The 18,369-nt window shown below is 41.6% G+C and overlaps 1 protein-coding gene across 2 annotated transcripts; it reads left to right on the forward strand.

Annotated features, from left to right (window-relative positions):
• The first annotated feature begins 1,440 nt into the window (after positions 1-1,440).
• On the forward strand, positions 1,441-18,151 carry ppp1r21 (protein phosphatase 1, regulatory subunit 21). 2 transcript variants are annotated; one of them, XM_069658969.1, is made up of 22 exons: positions 1,441-2,083; positions 3,745-3,813; positions 4,249-4,395; positions 4,548-4,649; positions 4,730-4,894; positions 4,994-5,052; positions 5,983-6,077; positions 6,325-6,377; positions 7,987-8,136; positions 8,242-8,343; positions 8,427-8,515; positions 8,650-8,786; positions 10,108-10,200; positions 10,716-10,843; positions 11,433-11,582; positions 11,740-11,832; positions 12,518-12,775; positions 13,159-13,194; positions 13,328-13,444; positions 14,123-14,221; positions 14,303-14,431; positions 16,172-18,150. In XM_069658969.1, the coding sequence occupies exons 1-22, from the start codon at positions 2,024-2,026 to the stop codon at positions 16,199-16,201; spliced, it is 2,361 nt and encodes a 786-aa protein (XP_069515070.1). In that variant the 5' UTR covers positions 1,441-2,023; the 3' UTR covers positions 16,202-18,150. The 2 variants fall into 2 exon arrangements, with proteins under 2 accessions (XP_069515070.1, XP_069515071.1); XM_069658970.1 differs by lacking the exon at positions 13,159-13,194 and having other exon boundaries at positions 16,172-18,151.
• The last annotated feature ends 218 nt before the right edge of the window (positions 18,152-18,369 follow it).

The raw sequence follows: 18,369 nt of genomic DNA on the forward strand, positions 1-18,369 counted from the left end.
ATGGCTGCATTAGCAACATGCCGTTTCACTTGTAGTCCCCAAACGAGGTCATGTGAGTTTTAAAGGAGACTATCCTTCACAGTGCTGCAGCCTGCCCCTGATTTCTGACCTTATTTTTGTTAATGCATCCATAGCACACTGAAACTCAGCAGTAAATAATTTAAAGGGGACGTCACAGCACTTTCAGTTTAAGAAAAGGAGAGGAGATTATGATAGTAATAATGTCATACTAATATTTTCATACCTATATCACCTGTTCAGATATTTATACCTCTGTATATTTTTAAAGAACATTATATAACCTTTGTACGTAATCAGAATAGAAAATGAAGTAGTCATTATGCAAAAAAGGACTGCCTGGGTTCTGTTATTCTTATGTATTAATAATGTATTTACTGCTTTGGTTTATTGTTATTGGATAATTCAGGCCTATTAAATTAAGAAAAAATATGAAGTGCCAAAGAGCTAAACATTTACATTTTATTCTGAGAAAAGAAGCAGGTTCTTGTCTTAATGAACACTATGTTGCAGTTAACATTTTTATTTAGTTTAACTGTCCTAAATGCCCTCTGGTTTCACAGGTTTGAATGGTAGATAATACATTATGAATAAGTATGCATGGTAAACTACAGGAAACAGTGGAGCATGTTTTGTCAGTGTCCTAAATATCCCAAAATGTCCTAAATAGAGGCAGACACTTAAAATGACACTGCTTTGAAATCACACGTCACTAAGGATTACAGAGCTGCAGAAGAGTTCAGGTTTTAAAACAGGAATTAATATGATATTTTAATAAAATAATTTAATGACCACCTCTGATCCACACTCCAGTCCAGAAGGTGGCGTTAAAGCCCCTCAACGTTTTCATACCGCCAATAAACTTCAGAAGAAGAAGACTTTCAAACGCTAGATGGCGCCCTGCGTACAGAAGCTCACACTTTTCTGTTTTCTAACCTCTGACCTCTGTGCTTGTCTCTGGTCTGAGCTCATGCTGCATTCAGGTGCTCCTCAGATACTACAATTCCCCGAGTTGGGAAGTTGTTCGGTACAATGACTACCAGCTTTAAATCGTAATGTTGGAAAAACATGGACGCCACCAAGAAGTATTTTAATTTAATTTCAATCTCTGTGGACAACTAACGGTTACAATCTAATAAAATACGTTACGAATTAGCAAAACATTATATGAAATGCTTGAATTAATAAAATGTTTTGATTATAAATTTGACATTTACTTTAGTCTGCCATGTTGTAAATTAATGTTAATTTTGGCAGCTCCGCAAATCAGGTACCAACATTTTATCCGAGATTCCGAGTTATTGTTCCAACGTGAACGAGCGTTAACCGGAATATTCTCAGCCGGAAAGTCCTTTTTCCGATTATTCTGACAACACTTGAATGCCGCGTGATTCGAGGAGGATTTTTGCGGGTTAGAAAAATGAAAGTGTTCCCTCACATGAATGGATTGGAGGTTGTTTCACTAGCTTAGCAGTAGCTTAAATCAGTCTCTAATACGATTTGCGGACGCAGCTGGTGACACGGCTGCTGTCAGATAACCTGACCTACATGTGTTACTCGGTGTCGGGATTTGTTTTGCTACCTAGTTAGCTTTTTAGCTAATAAGCTAGCTAGCTAGCAGGCTCTGTCACTGCTTATAGCGCTAACTTAAAAGCGTTGCTGTCATGTCAGAATAACATCCGGTTTTAGAAACAATCGTTAATCAGATGATCACCAGCCACTTCTTTCCACAGGACTCAATACCGGCTATCCATCAAAATGTCAGCGAGGTCGGTTTACCGAGTAACGGAACAATCCCATTTGAAGTAGTTATAACAGTGAGCTAGCTAACCTAAGTTAGCCAGGTTACAGCTGACCGTCGTGTTCAATCGTCAACATCTTAGGCAGTTGACAGTGTGAAGAACTGTCTCGCGCAAGCTAACCGGACTACTACCAGCTAGCCGAGCGAGCTAAAACACTGTTTTCTAGCTTTAACGGTTTGCGACGGGATAACGTTTCTATCACCATGGCAAACGTCACAGACCTGCAGACAAAATACAGCAAGCTGGCACAGGAGTACTCCAAGGTAAAACACTACCAATGCTCTCCCATTTAATGTCGATAAAGTAAATAAATGTCATTGTTAAATACACATAACATAATAATATACGTGTCTGTAAAAGGATGTAACATCTTGGGCATTTTAGAATCAACATTAGCTTCATTGGGCACGTGTTTGTAAACATACAAGGGATTTGATTCCGGTTTTATTTCCCTGAATATTCATGCACAGAAATGCACATATGTTTGGACAACAGGTTCCACAAAAGCAACCTAAAACTACTGTGAAGAGGCCTACATAATATAGCAGATGAAATGCCAAGAGCAACACTTAGAGGTGCAATGGTGAGAAGTGTAAAGCATGCTGATATAAATAAGATGATGAAGGTTATGTACAGGTTGCTTTCTATACGTGAGTTAGATGGGTTTGATTTTATGTACAGTATATGGCATGCAGAGATTTGCGTTTGATTGAGTCATAATATTTACATGAAGTAAACAGGGTGTATCCTGTTTTAGAGGCACAGTGTATGTTTACAGCACTGAGTTATTATACATGGGTTGTTTCTGACACTGTGGCAGATGTTTACTGTTCATCAGACCGACAAGTGACGATGTTTACAGGCAATGAGGCGAGCTGTTTGCACATGCAAACATTCTGTCACACAGGTTTAGTATGTATACAAATGTTTCCGCTCAAGGCTTATTGTACACCTCTGTATACTGCACACTCGTGGTCAAAGTACAAGAACAAGAGCTTATAGAGACTTCAAGTAGCTTATAATGATGCTTTCAGAGCACCATTAAGTTGACGTGGATGGTGTAGTGCAAGTGAAACGTTTGTGAGTGCATGAATATTGCAGTGAATATTCCTGATTTTTATCTGGACCTTGTCAGTAATAAAGCTTGAATTAACGTCATGTTTGTTAAGAAGGTTGCAGCTAGTTTTTGGTGCAGTTTGTTGTGTCTTAATCTATTAAATGAAAGTTAGATAATGTTAGAATACTGATTTTAGAAACACCTTTAATTGTCTCATATTAAGCCAGGTATACCTAACAAACAGGCAACTAAGTGTATACGAAACTTATATTGATATTTCATAGGAACTTTAGGATTTGAGTTTTTTTGTGCTTCAGCTTGAAAGTTCACTGCATTGTGTGGACAATATAAAAAGGGGAAATAGCTCATACATTTAATATTGCCAAAAAACATGCTGTGTTCTCGTTCTATCAGCATATAAAAGTTTTATTTGTTAACCAGTAACAGCACAGCCTGTTTGCTTGTGTTTTCTCTTTGAGCTGTATGCACCCTTTGTGTTTCGTGTCAGCTGACTGCACGGGGAGTGCGTGCTGTTTCCTGTTCAACTCTGATCCCCCAGTTAGCCAAACACCATACCCTGCTCAGGAAGTGCTGACTTTGCAACTGTCACACATACTGCCCGAGTGTGCTTAACTTTATATGTGGTTAAAGGCCACTAGCCATTTAGTCAGAGACGCTTCGTAATATGCATACTAAAATGAAAAATATAGCAGCCAAACACAAGCATATGACAAATGTGGAGATACTAGATACATACCATATTTGTCTTTATCAAAACTGCCCTTGAATCTCTATGCTGACACTTGTAAATGTTTAATGCTGCATTTATGTTTTATATCTCAACATTTCCTTTGTATGGTTTCGCAGCTCCGTGCCCAGAATCAGGTGCTGAAGAAGGGAGTTGTAGATGAACAAGCCAACTCTGCCTCACTGAAGGTAAAGCGTTTAAAAACAGAAAAATACTCCTGATCATGACCACAGCTGTATTAAACAGTTCAAATAATGATACAGGCAAGATCATTACGCTACAGCTTTAATGTTCTGATTACAGATGATGGGGGACAGGAATTTCTCGAGGCCAAACTATGAAACATTATTGCGATATTTTGTCATGATACCACATTATTTCTGTTATACATTATTCATAACGCAGAGTAATGTAAGTTACCATTTTAAATTATGTCCCTAAAGGAATGTGGACATCTGTTTCATCCAATAAGATTTCAGTCTGTTTTCAGTCTGTTGATCTTCAATTACTGAAAAATTAAGCACGTATTACAGGCTTCATAGTCCAGCTCAACTGAATGCAAACAAATGGGTTGGTTTGTGTGAAGGCATGCCTAACTTGTTTGTCATCGTCGTCATCCTCAGGAGCAGGTAAAGCAGAGGGACCAGAGCCTGAGGAAGCAGGAGCAGGAGATGGACAGTCTCAGCTTCAGGAACCAGCAGCTGGCCAAGAGGGTGGAGCTGCTGCAGGAGGAGCTCGCTGCGAGTGAAGCTAAGGGCAAAAAGGGGAAGGTGATCATGAGGGAATATACAAGGGAGGGGCTGCACAGTTGGGTAGAGGGAAAATTAAGCTAAAACTGAGTTTAAGATTGTGCAAAGTCTTTAATAACTATTATTATTATTATCATGATTAACAGCCCTTATTTTCTCTCCTTCTTCTCCAGAGTAAAGGTGACTCTCCCTCACAGCATGGCCTGCAGACACAGAGTGTTTTTAATGAAGACCTGCAGAAAAAGATTGAAGAAAATGAGCGACTTCATATCCAAGTAAGCAGCCATACATCATTTAAAGCTAATGTACAGTAGAGGCTGTGCATGTGACGGCTCTGTCTCTGTTTTCATTTCAGTTTTATGAAGCAGACGAGCAGCACAGGAGGCAGGAGGCCGAGCTGAAGGCACGACTAGAGGAGCTGGAAAAAGACTCAGAGCAGCACCAGGCCGTTGTGGACGGACTCACCACTAAGTACATGGAAACGATTGAGCGGCTGCAGAGTGACAAAGCACGTTTAGAGGTAAGGATAAGCAGCAGCAGCAGCAGCAGCAGCAGGAGGGTGAAGCACAATGTAAATGCCAGTTTATTAACGTGTGTGTTTGTCCTTTCCTTTTGACAGGTGAAAGCACAGACTCTGGAGAAGGAAACAAAAGAGTGCAGAATGCGAACAGAAGAGTGGTAAATGCAGCTTTTTGAGAATGATTAAATCCTCCTTGTGGTGTTACGGTTCAGACGAAATGCTAAGCAAACTGGTCCTGCAGTAAGGTTACATACAAAGTAATTGGCAAGACATGCATAAAAAATTTCAACTTAAGTTTGTTAGATGCCGTGCTGTGAAAGCCAGTCACCACTGAGAGTTTTATGACTGCCTGAAAATGCATTAGAGATGGTCAGACCTCATAAAACAGGAGTCTTAGAAGTTGTTTGTTTGTCTTCTTGCGGACCTGACAAAGCATGCATTTCTACTTTTTACAAATCTGGTTCATCGTGTAGCTATTTCAACATAATTTCAACCTGTTTATGGCAATTAAATCACAGAAAAAATCTCTCACACCTCACTAAAGCAGCCGCTGTCTAACCTGCTCGATACAGAAAAACTGCCACTTACCTGAGACAGATGGACATCCTGGTCCTGAGGAAAGCAGAGTCTGACCTAGCTAACAGGACATGAAATTGGGTGTTAGTCAGGCACAAGTTACTTTAAGCAGTAAAGTTAATTCAAATACACTTCTTAGAGAATGTGGTGAAGTTTTATGCACCTCAGGATGATGTTATGAACCCAGAGAGAACAGCGCACAGTTTACTGGCGTATCTGGAAGTGCAAATATTTGCAGGCCGTGTTTAACCATCTGGAATAAACACAATTGATTACACAGTAAAACATGTGAATTACACGAGGCCAATAATCACTTGACTTTCTGTCTGAACACATCTTCAGAAAAAGCAACTGAATTTATTTTCACCCACTGTAATTCCATTTAGTCGGACAGTGTCTGTGTGTTATATTGTTTTTCCTGTAGTTGTCATCCTCAAAGTGTATTAAAATCGATTAGCTAAATAAACAACACCGTTTAATCTATTGAACTCCTTCTCTGCTCGCTCTTGCAGTCAGCAGCAGTTGAGGCGGTGCCAGACGGAGCTGAACAGACAGGTGAAACAAAGCAGCAGTGTTATCCAGGAGAAAGTGCCCTTCAATGACACCAGTGAGTATCTGGCACCGAGCCACGTGGACAAAAACGATCCGCTACAGAGCAGACATCCATTTGAGAACAGTCTTGTCTTTGTCACTGACACCACAACAACATTGTGCCCGGAGTAAATAGTGTAACGCTACACCCGGCTGTAATACTGCACTTAAGGAGGCAGGAGGTTAAACCATTTAAGCTATGTTTGTGGAGTCATGGACGGAGGCTCTGCTCTGGTTTAATGATTTTCTCTCCCACCCTGCAGAATTTAGTGACTACAACAGCCTAAACGTGCCCACACACAACCGAAGGCACCAGGTGAGTGTGACAAAAAAACCCAATTTATTTTAATGGTTTTATAGTGGCACATAAATTCCATTGGTATAAACACAATACCTCTGTCTCGTAAGTTAAGCTTTATTTATAGAGCCCTTTTTAAAACACCAGGTTACAAAGTGCTTCACAAACAGGAATAAAAACATATGAACAAAAACAAAAGGCAAAAATCACAACGTTAAACAAGGCAAAAAAGAAACTTAAACACAAGACGGGGATTGAGAGCTACAAGAAGGCTTGTTTATACAAATGAGCAACTTCTTGAAACTGTCCAAAGATTCAGCAGATCTGATGGATTGTGGAAGATGATTCCAGAAAGTCGGGGCTAAAACAGCAAATGTGCGATCACCTTTTGTTCTGGTATTAGAATGTAGGATTGGTAGACGGTCGAGGTTAGATGATGGAAGCGGATGAGACCTCGAATATGGAAGGAGAAGGTCTGAAATGTAACAGGGGGCGAGGTCATGCAGTGCTTTGTATGTAAGTAACAGGATCTTGTAGTTTATTCTGAATTTTAGGAGGGATGTAAGAACAGGAGAGAGATGGGTTAATAATCTGGCAGCTGCATTTTGAACTTACTGTGAACGATTGAGACGATTGGCTGAGGCGTGTGTAAAGAGAGTTACGATAATCTCGGCGGCTGAAAATAAAAGTGTGAATGAAAAGCTCGTGAATGTAGCATCACAGGTTATGACAGAAATGATTATATTGTCCTGGCAGCACATTTGTTCTTTTTTATTTTATTATTACAGTTTGCAGTTTATTAGACAAACATTTTATCATTTTACAAAAAATATTTTTAACTGTTAATTAATCAGAACAGGCTGATAATAACGCTTGGCTATTCTCAAATACTTGCCTGTAGGAAGAAAACAATTCTGCAAAGTGATTGTTGTAAACAGGGCTTTTCACTGGAAATGGATTAATAGTGCCTGTTATTCTTAGTTATACAAGCAGTAATGCCTTCTTAAGCCCAAGGCGAGATCTTAATATGCTTAGATTTGCCAGATCAATAGTCCAAAAACAAGATTTCAATCACTTAAGACAAAGAAATGTTTCAAATGTGCACAATGTGGAAGCTAAAACTTGGGAACATTTGTTATTTTTGAGCAGCATTCACTTAAAGATAATGAATTAACGTTAAAATAGAAATTATTTATAATAATAATAACTTAATTTATATAGCACTTTTCAAAACAGATGTTTACAAAGTGCTTTGACAGACAAAGCAAAGGCAGGAAATCGGAAAGATAACAGAATGATCATTCGATAGTCTTTAGTAGTCTAAAAAGAACACAATGCGAACGCAAAAGGTCAACTAGAATAAATATAAATAAAAGTGATAAAACAGATTTTAAAGGCAGTTAAAGCAATTAAGCAAAGCAGTACAAATAAGGAGATAAATAAAAGATGATAAAAAAGATCAAAAGAAGATTTAGATTAATTTTCTGGTGATTCAATTTTCAAACAATCTCCTAAATTATTTTGGGAAAAAAACATATATTTCAAATATTACTTCATACAGCAGTTTGTTTTATCTTTGAGACTTAACATTAATAATGAATCTTGTGTGTTCTTTCTGTGGTCGCAGCTTAAAGCTCGAGACGTGGCAGGTCAGGCGTTGAGCTTCATTCAGGACCTGGTTGCTGCTCTGTTGAACTTCCACTCCTACACAGAACAGAGGGTGCACATATACCCCCTGGACTCGTCTATAGAGCCCATCTCCCCTCTGAACCAGAAGGTGAAACAACCACAAACAAAAATACAGACTACCTTTTATATTCCAGTCGTGCTTTCACACATATAAATCATGTCACTGAGTACACAAATTGCTCTGTTCCTGTAGTTTTCTCAGTATCTACATGAGAACGCAGCGTATGTGCGCCCCCTGGAGGACAGTTTCCTGCAGTTACACCAAAGCATCACAGAGGACACGGTCACAGTCCTGGTGAGTGGGTTTTTTATCTCCACAGGAACACTGTCAGCTTCTTTATTCGAAACCTCTTATTGTGTCTTTGTGTTGGCTTGAAGGAGACTGTGGTGAAGCTGAAGAGCTTTGCTGATAACTTCTCCACGTACACCCACTTCCTGCAAAAGATTCTTCCCTACCAGCTGAAAAGGTCAGCGGTGTTTGTGTGTGTGTGTGTGTGTGTGCGAGAGTGAGAGAGAGAGAGAGAGAGAGAGAGAGAGAGAGAGAGAGAGATAAGAGAAACGGAGTGGATGTTTTGATGGCTATCTTCTGCTCTCCTTTCAGCCTGGAAGAAGAGTGCGAGGCTCCTCTTTGTACTGCCGCCCTCACTGCGAAAAACCAGGAGCTGCAGAGCGACATGAAGAGACTAACGTCTGTGTTTGAGAAGCTGCAGAGCTACATTAACCTTTTGGCCTTACCGAGTAGGTTGACACCGGCAGAAACACACACCACATGTTACAGATTAGGTCATAAAGCTGGGTTGTTTCAGAGACGCCACTATAACATACATATTAGGGCTTTTTTCTGCAATATATATTGTTTTAAAAACATATAGGAAATTTCTCCAGACACATGAAATATGTTAATCCTGTTCTTATATTAATTTAAAAATGATAATTTCTATTATTTGAGTAATTACAAAATATATCCACATCTTACAAACACACGTAAACAGCACGTTTCTTGATAAACTTTAGGAACTTTTTTGACATTTAACAGATTTAACTAAATGCCAGCAAGGTTTACAGGTACATGGAATATGTGTTGTGTGTGTTAAGTGTTTCTTATATTAGCACATCGGTAACAGGAATACAAATGCTCAAAAGCCGCCTCAATTAATCCAAAGCCTGCTTCGAGCATCCAGGCAACATTTTCTGTTACAGAAGCAGAGTACTGTGTTTGTTTACTGGCAGACGATACACGCACTCTGCATGCACAGCCGTCAGTGCATCAGCAGACACAGTTTTCATGTAGATAACTTGTATAAATCATGTAAAATGAGATCCATTGCATCAAGCAGCAAAAACAAGTTGTAGCATGACTTGTTAAAGTAAATTAGCATCACTTTAAATCCCATGTCTTGCAGTGTGTCTGTTGCACATGCACACATCGCAAGGTCAATAGTGTCACGAGAATGAGTGGGAGTTTGGCTCCTGGTGTGTCTCGGGCAAGTTCATTCTCCAACACAAAGTGCATATAGCTGGCAGTGGGTGTTGTGGGGCTTACCTCCGATCAGCAAGCTCAGACTGAGAGGTCCCCACGAGTGGCCAGATCAGGCGGCGTTAGTAGACGTGTCTAGTTCGAGTTTCGGCTTCTAGTCCTCTAGGCACAAAACAAAAGGTGCTCTGGTGTCGGGTCTCAATCATCATGGTGGTTCAGCGCCAAACGTCTTACGGACGCTGTTACCCAGCAAACTTATTACACCTGAGGAACCAGGTTAATTGACAAGCCCCGCCCACTACCAGCCAGCCAAAGGAAAGAGGGAACTAATAATGTGACCACTAAAGACCTAACAATAGTAAAACAGTATATCATTCAGCACTAATGCATATATTTACGTGGCAGGTCGTGGTGGATGTTTAAATATCTTTCCTGCTAACATTTCTCTCTTTTATCTCAGATAATATTATATTAGAAAAATGACATATTTTCCTTTGAAGTGTTTTGAAGTTGTTGTTTTTATGTTGAGAAAAGATGCTGTGAACTGATACAACATGCTTGTTTTACAAATGTGCGTCTCAGGTGTTCGGCAGGACGCCCTGCCACAGAGCAGCACCTCAGCTGTCTTCACCCAGCTGGCTGCCTGCCTGCACAGTCTTCACGATGCCATTAAAGGTGAGCAGCGCCAGTGAGCCGTTTTTGACCCGCAGCCATTCACAGCCAGCGCAGCGCAGCACATCGATTCCCCTCACGTAACAGCCGAGCTGCTGTTGCCGTTCATAGACTCTTTCTGTTTTTACAACAATACCCACCAGCCCAGTTTATGAAGGGTAAATATCCAGAGGCTTCAGCGTGGCATCCATCACACTGCAGTGCCAAATGGGAGCGTAATTTAGTGCTCTGTGGCAGAGAAGAGTCACTTTGGTGCAGCTGGCACATTTGGCGGAGTGGAAACGAGTTTATGATCACCTTTGATTACCTTTATCTGTTTGTCTTGGTTCTTGTGGTGACAGTTATTGTGGTCAAATGTGCCCGTAAAGACCTGCAGTTTTACAATATGCAAATATGTGTTACACATCATTTACACACCAATCAGAAAGAGAGCATCAGCAGATGTCATATCTAGCCTGTGAAGCTGAAGAAAGGACAGGTGTTATAAATCCAACTTCTACTCTTCTGTTTGTGTTCAGAGATGTCAAAGCACTACAACCAGAAGGCCGGCTTAGAGCAGGAGCTCCCCACCGTCACCCAGAAGCTCAGCACCACGTCAGAGTGCCTGCTGGGATCTCTGGGATCTCTGACCAGCAGCACCGGCAAGGTACGGCCAACAGGGGGCAGGCAGCAGCCAGTTTAAATTTCCCTTATCGTCTGCTCAAACAGCGTGTCGTTTTCGTTAGCTGTAATGCTTAATAAAGCTTAATTGTAAGTAGCATTCAGTATTCCTCGCAACTGGATCACGCTGGTAATTTTCCCCTAATGTGACATCACAGAGCGGCAGGACTCAGGTGGGCAGCGCTTAAATGTTCAAAGATACTGTCCAAATCACAGTTTGCACAGCTGATCCCCACTCAGAGGAAGGGGGGGGAATGATTTCTCTTTCTGAATCAAGTGAAGCGTTGGCTGAGATGTGTCTGCCGATGGGAGGCCCAGTCCGGTGGGCTGAGGCGCCGAATATCACGCTGGCACACGGCGTCTGGAGCGAGCTGCTTTTTGAGAGTGATCATCTCTGCAGGCGAAAGCTCAGCTACTCTGGCATTTACGATCCTGGACACTTGGTGGTGTAATCGTCTCTGTGCTGCTTAATTTGAGGCCAGACAGAATAGAGTTTAGAAACTAGGGTATTAATTAGTGCTCAAGATCTGTTCTTTCTGTATGATATGAGACATAACGTCAGTGTTTTGTTGCAGATTGCCACTTTCTTCAGCAACAACTTGGACTTCTTCACGTCATCAGGCTACAGTCCAAGAGGCAGCACGGTAGCACTTAACCCTTTGCAGGCAGAGAGTATGCTGGCCAACAAAAAGAAAGCAGCTGCCTACATCCAGGTTATCAAGAAGGTTAGTTTATGCTTAAATCTGCTGGTTATACCCAGGTCTTAGCAAGAGGGAATTTTAAGAATTGTAAGGTAGAGGTTTATTTTGACTATAAAATACAGGCTCTTGATTCATGCATGATGTTTTCCTGCTGTACTTCTTGTTTTGTTTCTTCCCTCAGCCCCGGCCTCAGTCTGTTCCGTACAGAGAAGCCCTGTCAAACCGTCGTGTGCTCACCAGCTCCACTGAGAGCAGAGAGGGTCTCACCCAGCAGGTACGACGCTCCCCTCAAAACCTCTTTCTTTACACGGGCTCAGATCTGCTGATTTTAAGAGGTCACATCTGGCCAAAAGCAACAACCAGACACTCTGTCATGTGGAAAATGTAACTATGTGTGAGTCAGTGTGACAGAGGAAGTGGTTCAATTACATCGACATGTCTATCATGGCTTTGTGGTCTTTAGGTAGAATTGAAACAGAAAATAGGGAGATGTGCAAAACATTCTTTCACAGTTCATTTCAGTCTTAACATGCTCCAAACAGTCAGACGAGTGGCTCTTTAGGGACAGGGTGTGAAGGAGAAGCTTGGCCAGTGAGCCTGCACATATTGAGCAAGTTAAGAGTGTTTTCTTTCTTTGAAAATGTGCCCTTATGTCCACATAAACCTGCTGAAATTTGTCACTTCTGCACTAAGTTTATTAGTTGAAGAACAAAGTTGTAAAATTTATGTGTAAGCATAAAGTTTATCAGGCTTTTGGGCCTCTTTTTAGAGCCTCCTGGTTTTGGAAGAACGACCTAAAAACGTCAGGACAGCAGAATCACTTCCATCTTTTAAATTGGCCAATAAATTATTTGTTTATTATATTTACTCTCCGTGTTATTTAACTTCCTTAAACGTTTCCTCAGCTCTCTTCCCACAAGATCACTGTCCTCTCCTCTCTTCCCGTCGGCCTCGTGCAGGTGCAGCAGAGCCAGGAGAAGATCGCTCGGCTGGAGCAGGAGAAGGAGCACTGGCTCCTGGAGGCCCAGCTGGGGAAGGTGCGGTTGGAAAAGGAGAACCAGCGCATTGCAGACCTGGAAGCGCAGCTCGCGGCGGCTCTGGGGGGAAGTCCAAACTCAGGAACAGCTGCAGCAGCCAGCACGCTCGCACAGAGCCATGAGGAAGCCGAGACAGAACAGAAAGCTGCAGGGAAGGAGGCTACACTCTGCACCAGCCTGGTACAGTCACTCCTCTGGCTGCTGTACTATTTCACTCGGAGAGGAAATTCTCTGCCTGTGGCGCTCATGTCTGATTAGCTTCAACAAAGGGAGTGTTAGCTCCCACGCTAAGCAAGTTTTTGCTTAATAAAGCTCAGACATCAAATGTGCTGATGAGGCAGAAAAGGAGAATTCTGTTGTTTTTGCAAGTTCACAGTGCAGTCTCAACCCGGAGCATGTAGTCTCACTACCCTCGGCTCTTCTTGTGTTTTATTGTTGTTATCTCATCCATGGCTAGTTTGTTTAGCAGTGTCAGAGGCCTGTCCGTGCTTGAAGAGAATTTTATAACATCTGATCTGTGATTAAGTTCCTCACATTTCCATGTTTTGTCTGTTTGTCATCAGGTTGGCATGTTGTGCACGACGCCTACGATTGAGCATGTGAGTGTTTATACACTTAGTACATAAACATATTTAGTTCCTGTAAAATAATAATATATATTTAGAAAGTATTTGAAATTGAAATCAGAAGGCAAAAGGATCTTATCTGCTGGATGTTGTGTCTGTGCTGCAGGTGGGAGACGAGGAGTCGAGGGAGCAGCTGATAAAGACTCACTACATGGCCAGAGTGGGAGAGCTCACCACCCAGCTCCAGATTTCAGACAGCAAAGCGGTGCACTTTCACTCGGAGGTGAAGCCCTCACTTGAATGTTTATCTGAGTAACTGGCTGCTTCTGATAGCGAAGAACTGACCTTTTCACAGCGAGCACCCTTTCTAACAATGCTTGTCATCTACGGAGAGATATTAAAGCGCTTACAACTTCCACTTAGCGTCACTTTAGTGCAGAAAAGTCACTCGCCTCGCTCTCTCGTGTGTTTCTTCCTTTAATTATTCGAGGACTATTTTTATCTGCTTCTTTAATTCGCTTGAGAGCAAAGAGAGCAGAACCTGAACCAGGAGTTAACCTTGCTTCTTTGTTTATACTTTTTCTGCTTTAAGAAATGTTTCCTGAGTCCCATTATTACCAAGTGTTGCCTTTTTTCCCAGAGAACCTGACACCTTGTATTTTTAGTATTTCAGGGACGTTTGATCTGAATGTAGATACTTGTTAAAGTGACATCTCGGCGCGGTGTGACTAACTGGCGTGTCAGTCATCCTTGTTTTTCATCGTAGCAACAGGGATGCACCTCATCTCGAGTCAATGTCTCGGGTATTAAAGTGTCACTTGTTCAAACAGTGCACTTACCTTTGGTGCCATCCTCAAATACACCCATTACTCCCTTTATTGCAGCTTTTGCAAAACATCCAGGAGTGCATTAAGCCTATCAGGGGACAGCAGTTGTTTACTTTCCTGTTTCTACTTCCCAGTGTCGAGCTTTGGCCAAGAGGTTAGCCATCGCAGAAAAATCACGGGAGACTCTGAGCGAGGAGGTCAAAGTGGCTAATCAGAACATCACACGCTTGCAGGTAAATTACCAAAGAGCCTCCTGTCTGTGTGTACATCCTCTTTCACTTCACTTCACTGTAACTTCCTCGCCTCTCATCCAGGATGAGCTGGCCACGACGAAGCGGAGCTACGAAGACCAGCTCAGCATGATGAGTGACCATCTGTGTAGTATGAACGAGACTCTGAGCAAGCAGAGAGAGGAGATCGACACGCTCAAGCTGGGCAGCAAGGTACAACGCTTACACAGATTTAAAGCAGATATTTTACTGAATGTGAAATAAAACACAAGCAAATACAAGCAGATCAAATGAAGAAAAGAAACAGATTTCAGCAGGGCTTTTAGCCGTACACATTGCCATGGCTTTTGGTTACTACGTCTGCTTTAAGTTTTCTTTATACCACTGGATAACAGTTGGAGGTCTTAGCTCGATCCGTTTACCCCTAAATAACATGCATATTTTTCCTAATAGAAAGAAAGAAGCTTGGTAAAAAGTGAGAAATGAAGGAGTGTTGGTTTAGCTAGGTGGGCCGAGCAGATGAAGGCTTTTCCGGTCTCTGCAAGTGTTGCGCGTAAACAGTAATCTGCTATGGCTGAACAAACAAAGAAAAGATGGATGACTACAGATACAACTTCAACAATAAGTGAAAATCCAAAGAAAAAGAAACAAACTCGACGCTCAGATGAAGCAAACAGTCTGAAAAGGAAAGCGACCGTCAGCCAGGAAAATCAAGAGTTACACCCGGAGCCAACCGTGGACGTCACAGATGCAGCACTGTCTGGATATCTGGGAAGTGTGCTCCCGCAATTACCGTTTATCACCATAGGTGCCGCCAAAGAAAACGAAACTGAGATCTTTGAGATTACCACTTTACATCTTGCATTTAAAAAGGGAGGGAAAACTGGGAAAGAAAGTATGAAGGGATTGGGATGTATGCGGTAATCTATTAAAAAGAAAATCCTATGCTGAGGCCCTCTTATATTGCTCACTCACAAACTCAGTCCCTGCGTCTCTCTTCCTTACTTCTGACTTCAATAAAAGTTGGATATGAAATTTTAATTGCGATGAAACAAAGAAATCAATAGAAAGCTTTCGGCTTAGTTGTAGGAAAGTTTAGATTGCTGATGAAGCGCCTCATCTGCAAAAAGCCATAAAAATGTTGGGATGTTGTGCCAATTTATAGAAGAATAATAATGATGTTTCAGCCTTGAATAGATCAGTGAGAATCCTTATACCTTAAAGAAACCAGCCTTGGAATATATTCTTACCCTTTAAAGGGGAAAAGCTTCTTTTATATGGGGTGAAGGGCTGATGATGAACCCTTCCTTCTAGTGAACTTCATAGATTTCTGCTTCTCGTCTTTCATGATCTCGTCAGAAAGTTTGCCTTTTGAAACACTGGTTCACTCTCAGGTTTGTTTTTGGCTGTCACGTCCTGTCAGGTGTCTGAGTAAATTCATCTTAAAGCTCGATAACGAAAGAGGAGAGGTATAAATCCAGTGGGTTTAGGGAGTGTAAAGTATCATTTCAGGTTCGGCAGTGAAATGTGACGTTGTAAAGTTTCTGTCAGTTACGAGGTGGACTGGGAGGTCAGCGGTGCTGTTGTGGTCGCTGCCAGGGCTGATAGGAAAAGCACCTGCTGGAGACATCTGAAAAAGTCGTTAGGTTGAGGCCACAGAAATTGAGAGGCCTGATTTGAGCGTGCATGTTGCTGCATGTACGCACGCAGCTGGCTGCATGTTGGGAAGTTGCAGGACAGAACACGTCTGTGAGCTGAAGGTTGTGATTTCCTCTGGAAGGCCAGAGACCAGCCTCGGCATGTTGCAGATTTCTGCAGAACGGAAAACAAAACTGAGGCACAAAACGTACTGCGCTAAAATGCAACACAGTGCTTTCATCTTTGCACCATTCTTTGATGTGACTTCATTAACATTTTAAAAACCTGATCGTATACGTTTTCTGTTTCCTTCAGGGAAACGCCAAAAAGAACAAAGGACGCTAGAGCTGCCCTCAACAATCAGGCTCCGTTCGGCTTCACAAAGGGCACCCTGAGAGAAGATCTGGTCTGTGGAGCCTCCAGCAGCGTCCTGGTACCAACTCTACCACTGTCACCGAACCACAGGACGGCTACACGAGCCTCAGAATCCTCTATTGTCAGGCAGTGGCGATACAAATGAACTGTACGGAGGCTTGAACATGTTTGACTGCTTCTTTTTTCCCCCTTCCCTTGTCACAGCACCAGTTATAACATGACATGATTTGCTATGAAATACTTTCTGAGACGGTGCCGGAAGCCGCTGCTTGACCTTATGGCCAACGCAGGATGGGAGAGAAACAGCTTTCGCCCAAAAAGGGACAGAGGGAAGGAAGCTGGAACCGTTGATAATGCTCACTGAAGACTTGAAGACCAAACCCTGTTGATCAGTGTGCGTTTTCTTTTCCTGCTTGAAAATGAAACTGTGCGTTCTTACTGCTTATCTGTGGGAGCAACATTAGTGTGTGCAGAGTGCGTCTCATCAACAACACTTGAGTATTGTTTTACACTTAGATTTTTTAAATTAAATTAGAGATCATTTGTTGAAGCAGTTCCAAGGGCCTCTAATACCCCTTATAACATGCATATATCATAAGCTTCTGTAAAGAAGGGCTTTAAAACCTGAAAGAACAACCGTCAAAGACAAACTTGAATCCATTCCTCATGTCGGAAAATGTAAAGTCCTCTGGGTGTGGGGAAAAGGGGAGAAAAGATGTCTGCCTTGCAGCACTGATTAACTGTGTTTACGTGGACTAAAAAGGGTTGGATGGACGAGTCAGAGCTTGTGAAATGGTGTCAGTCTGTCTCTGTGAAGTTACTCTTTAACAGTAGTTGTTTTTATCACCAAAGTAAGTGTGGATGTGTACTCAGAAGTCTGGTGTGGCACCTATTCATGTTGTAAGATGTATGGACAAAAAGGGTTCATGTGAATATACACTCATTTCAAATCATGATATAATTGTACTGTATAATTTCTAAAAAAGTATAAATATATATACACAAAAAAAGGCATTTATTCAGAGGTTAAATCTTTATTTTCCACAAACATCGGACAACTGGATCTGCAGCTTTGTTTTGTGTGTGAGTGTATGTGTGTGTGTGTGTGTGTGTGTGTGTGTGTGTGTGTGTGTGTGTGTGTGTGTGTGTGTGTGTGTGAGAGTGTGTGTGAGTGTGTGTGTGTGTGTGTGTGTGTGTGTGTGTGTGTGTGTGTGTGTGTGTGTGTCCGTCCATTTAGGCTTCATTTCTGGGTCATAAAGGGGTTTGGCCTGTACTGTAACTGGTGCTTAGACAACCTGATTCATGAGTCATGGCAGAGTGCAGTTAAAGTTTACAGTAAAGCAGGACCTCTTTGGCTTGTAGTGACACGAGGTAAATGAAAGAAAGGCCCAGCAGTGATTATGAGCAGTTCATTCAAACCTCTTTGTTTGCCAGTCCACACCTGCCAGCAAGCCTTTGACTACAAAGATTTGCAAACGCCCCCTTAACTGATAAAAAGTAACACTTGTATTCTCACAATGTAACTCGTCAAAGCACATATAAATATGTGAAACAAAATTAAAAAAAGCTTGTTCGACATGTAATCTCTCTTTGTGTGTTTGAATTCACCTGGTTGGTAATGATCCTTTAAACTTGCATGACCTCACTTTTCGTGCTGCCTTTCTGGGAGCTGGAAAGGACTGGGATTTTAAATTGCCTGTAATTTAAAAAACGAAAAACAGCCTGATACACACCCCAACCACTGGGGACTGAGGCCACACCATTGAGTTGGACACAAGAGAGCTGGAAGATTACTGTTTGATGCCGTCACTTTGTTTTGGACGGAAAAACATGTTGTGTCATTAAAGTTGAATTCATGATGCTTTCATGTACTCTTGTTACAATACTTCACAAGTCAAAATAGTCGTTGGTTTTCTTTTTTTATTATTCTAAAGGCACAGAAGAAGAGTGCTTTCAGATTTAGAAACGAACATTTACAAGAGAAGTTATGTTGGAAAACTGAACTCGTAATTTTCCTTCTTGAAGTGATATATTTTTGCACTTATCATTTTAGGCAAAATGATTGTACAACAGACTTTGAAGTGCTTTCTTAAACACATCATAAATCAATATAATGAAAGGACAAGAGACTTCATGCT

The sequence above is a fragment of the Semicossyphus pulcher genome, unplaced genomic scaffold (assembly GCF_022749685.1).
Source record: "Semicossyphus pulcher isolate SPU_LCO1_2020_fin unplaced genomic scaffold, fSemPul1.0.p SCAF_12, whole genome shotgun sequence".
NCBI lineage: Eukaryota > Metazoa > Chordata > Actinopteri > Labriformes > Labridae > Semicossyphus > Semicossyphus pulcher.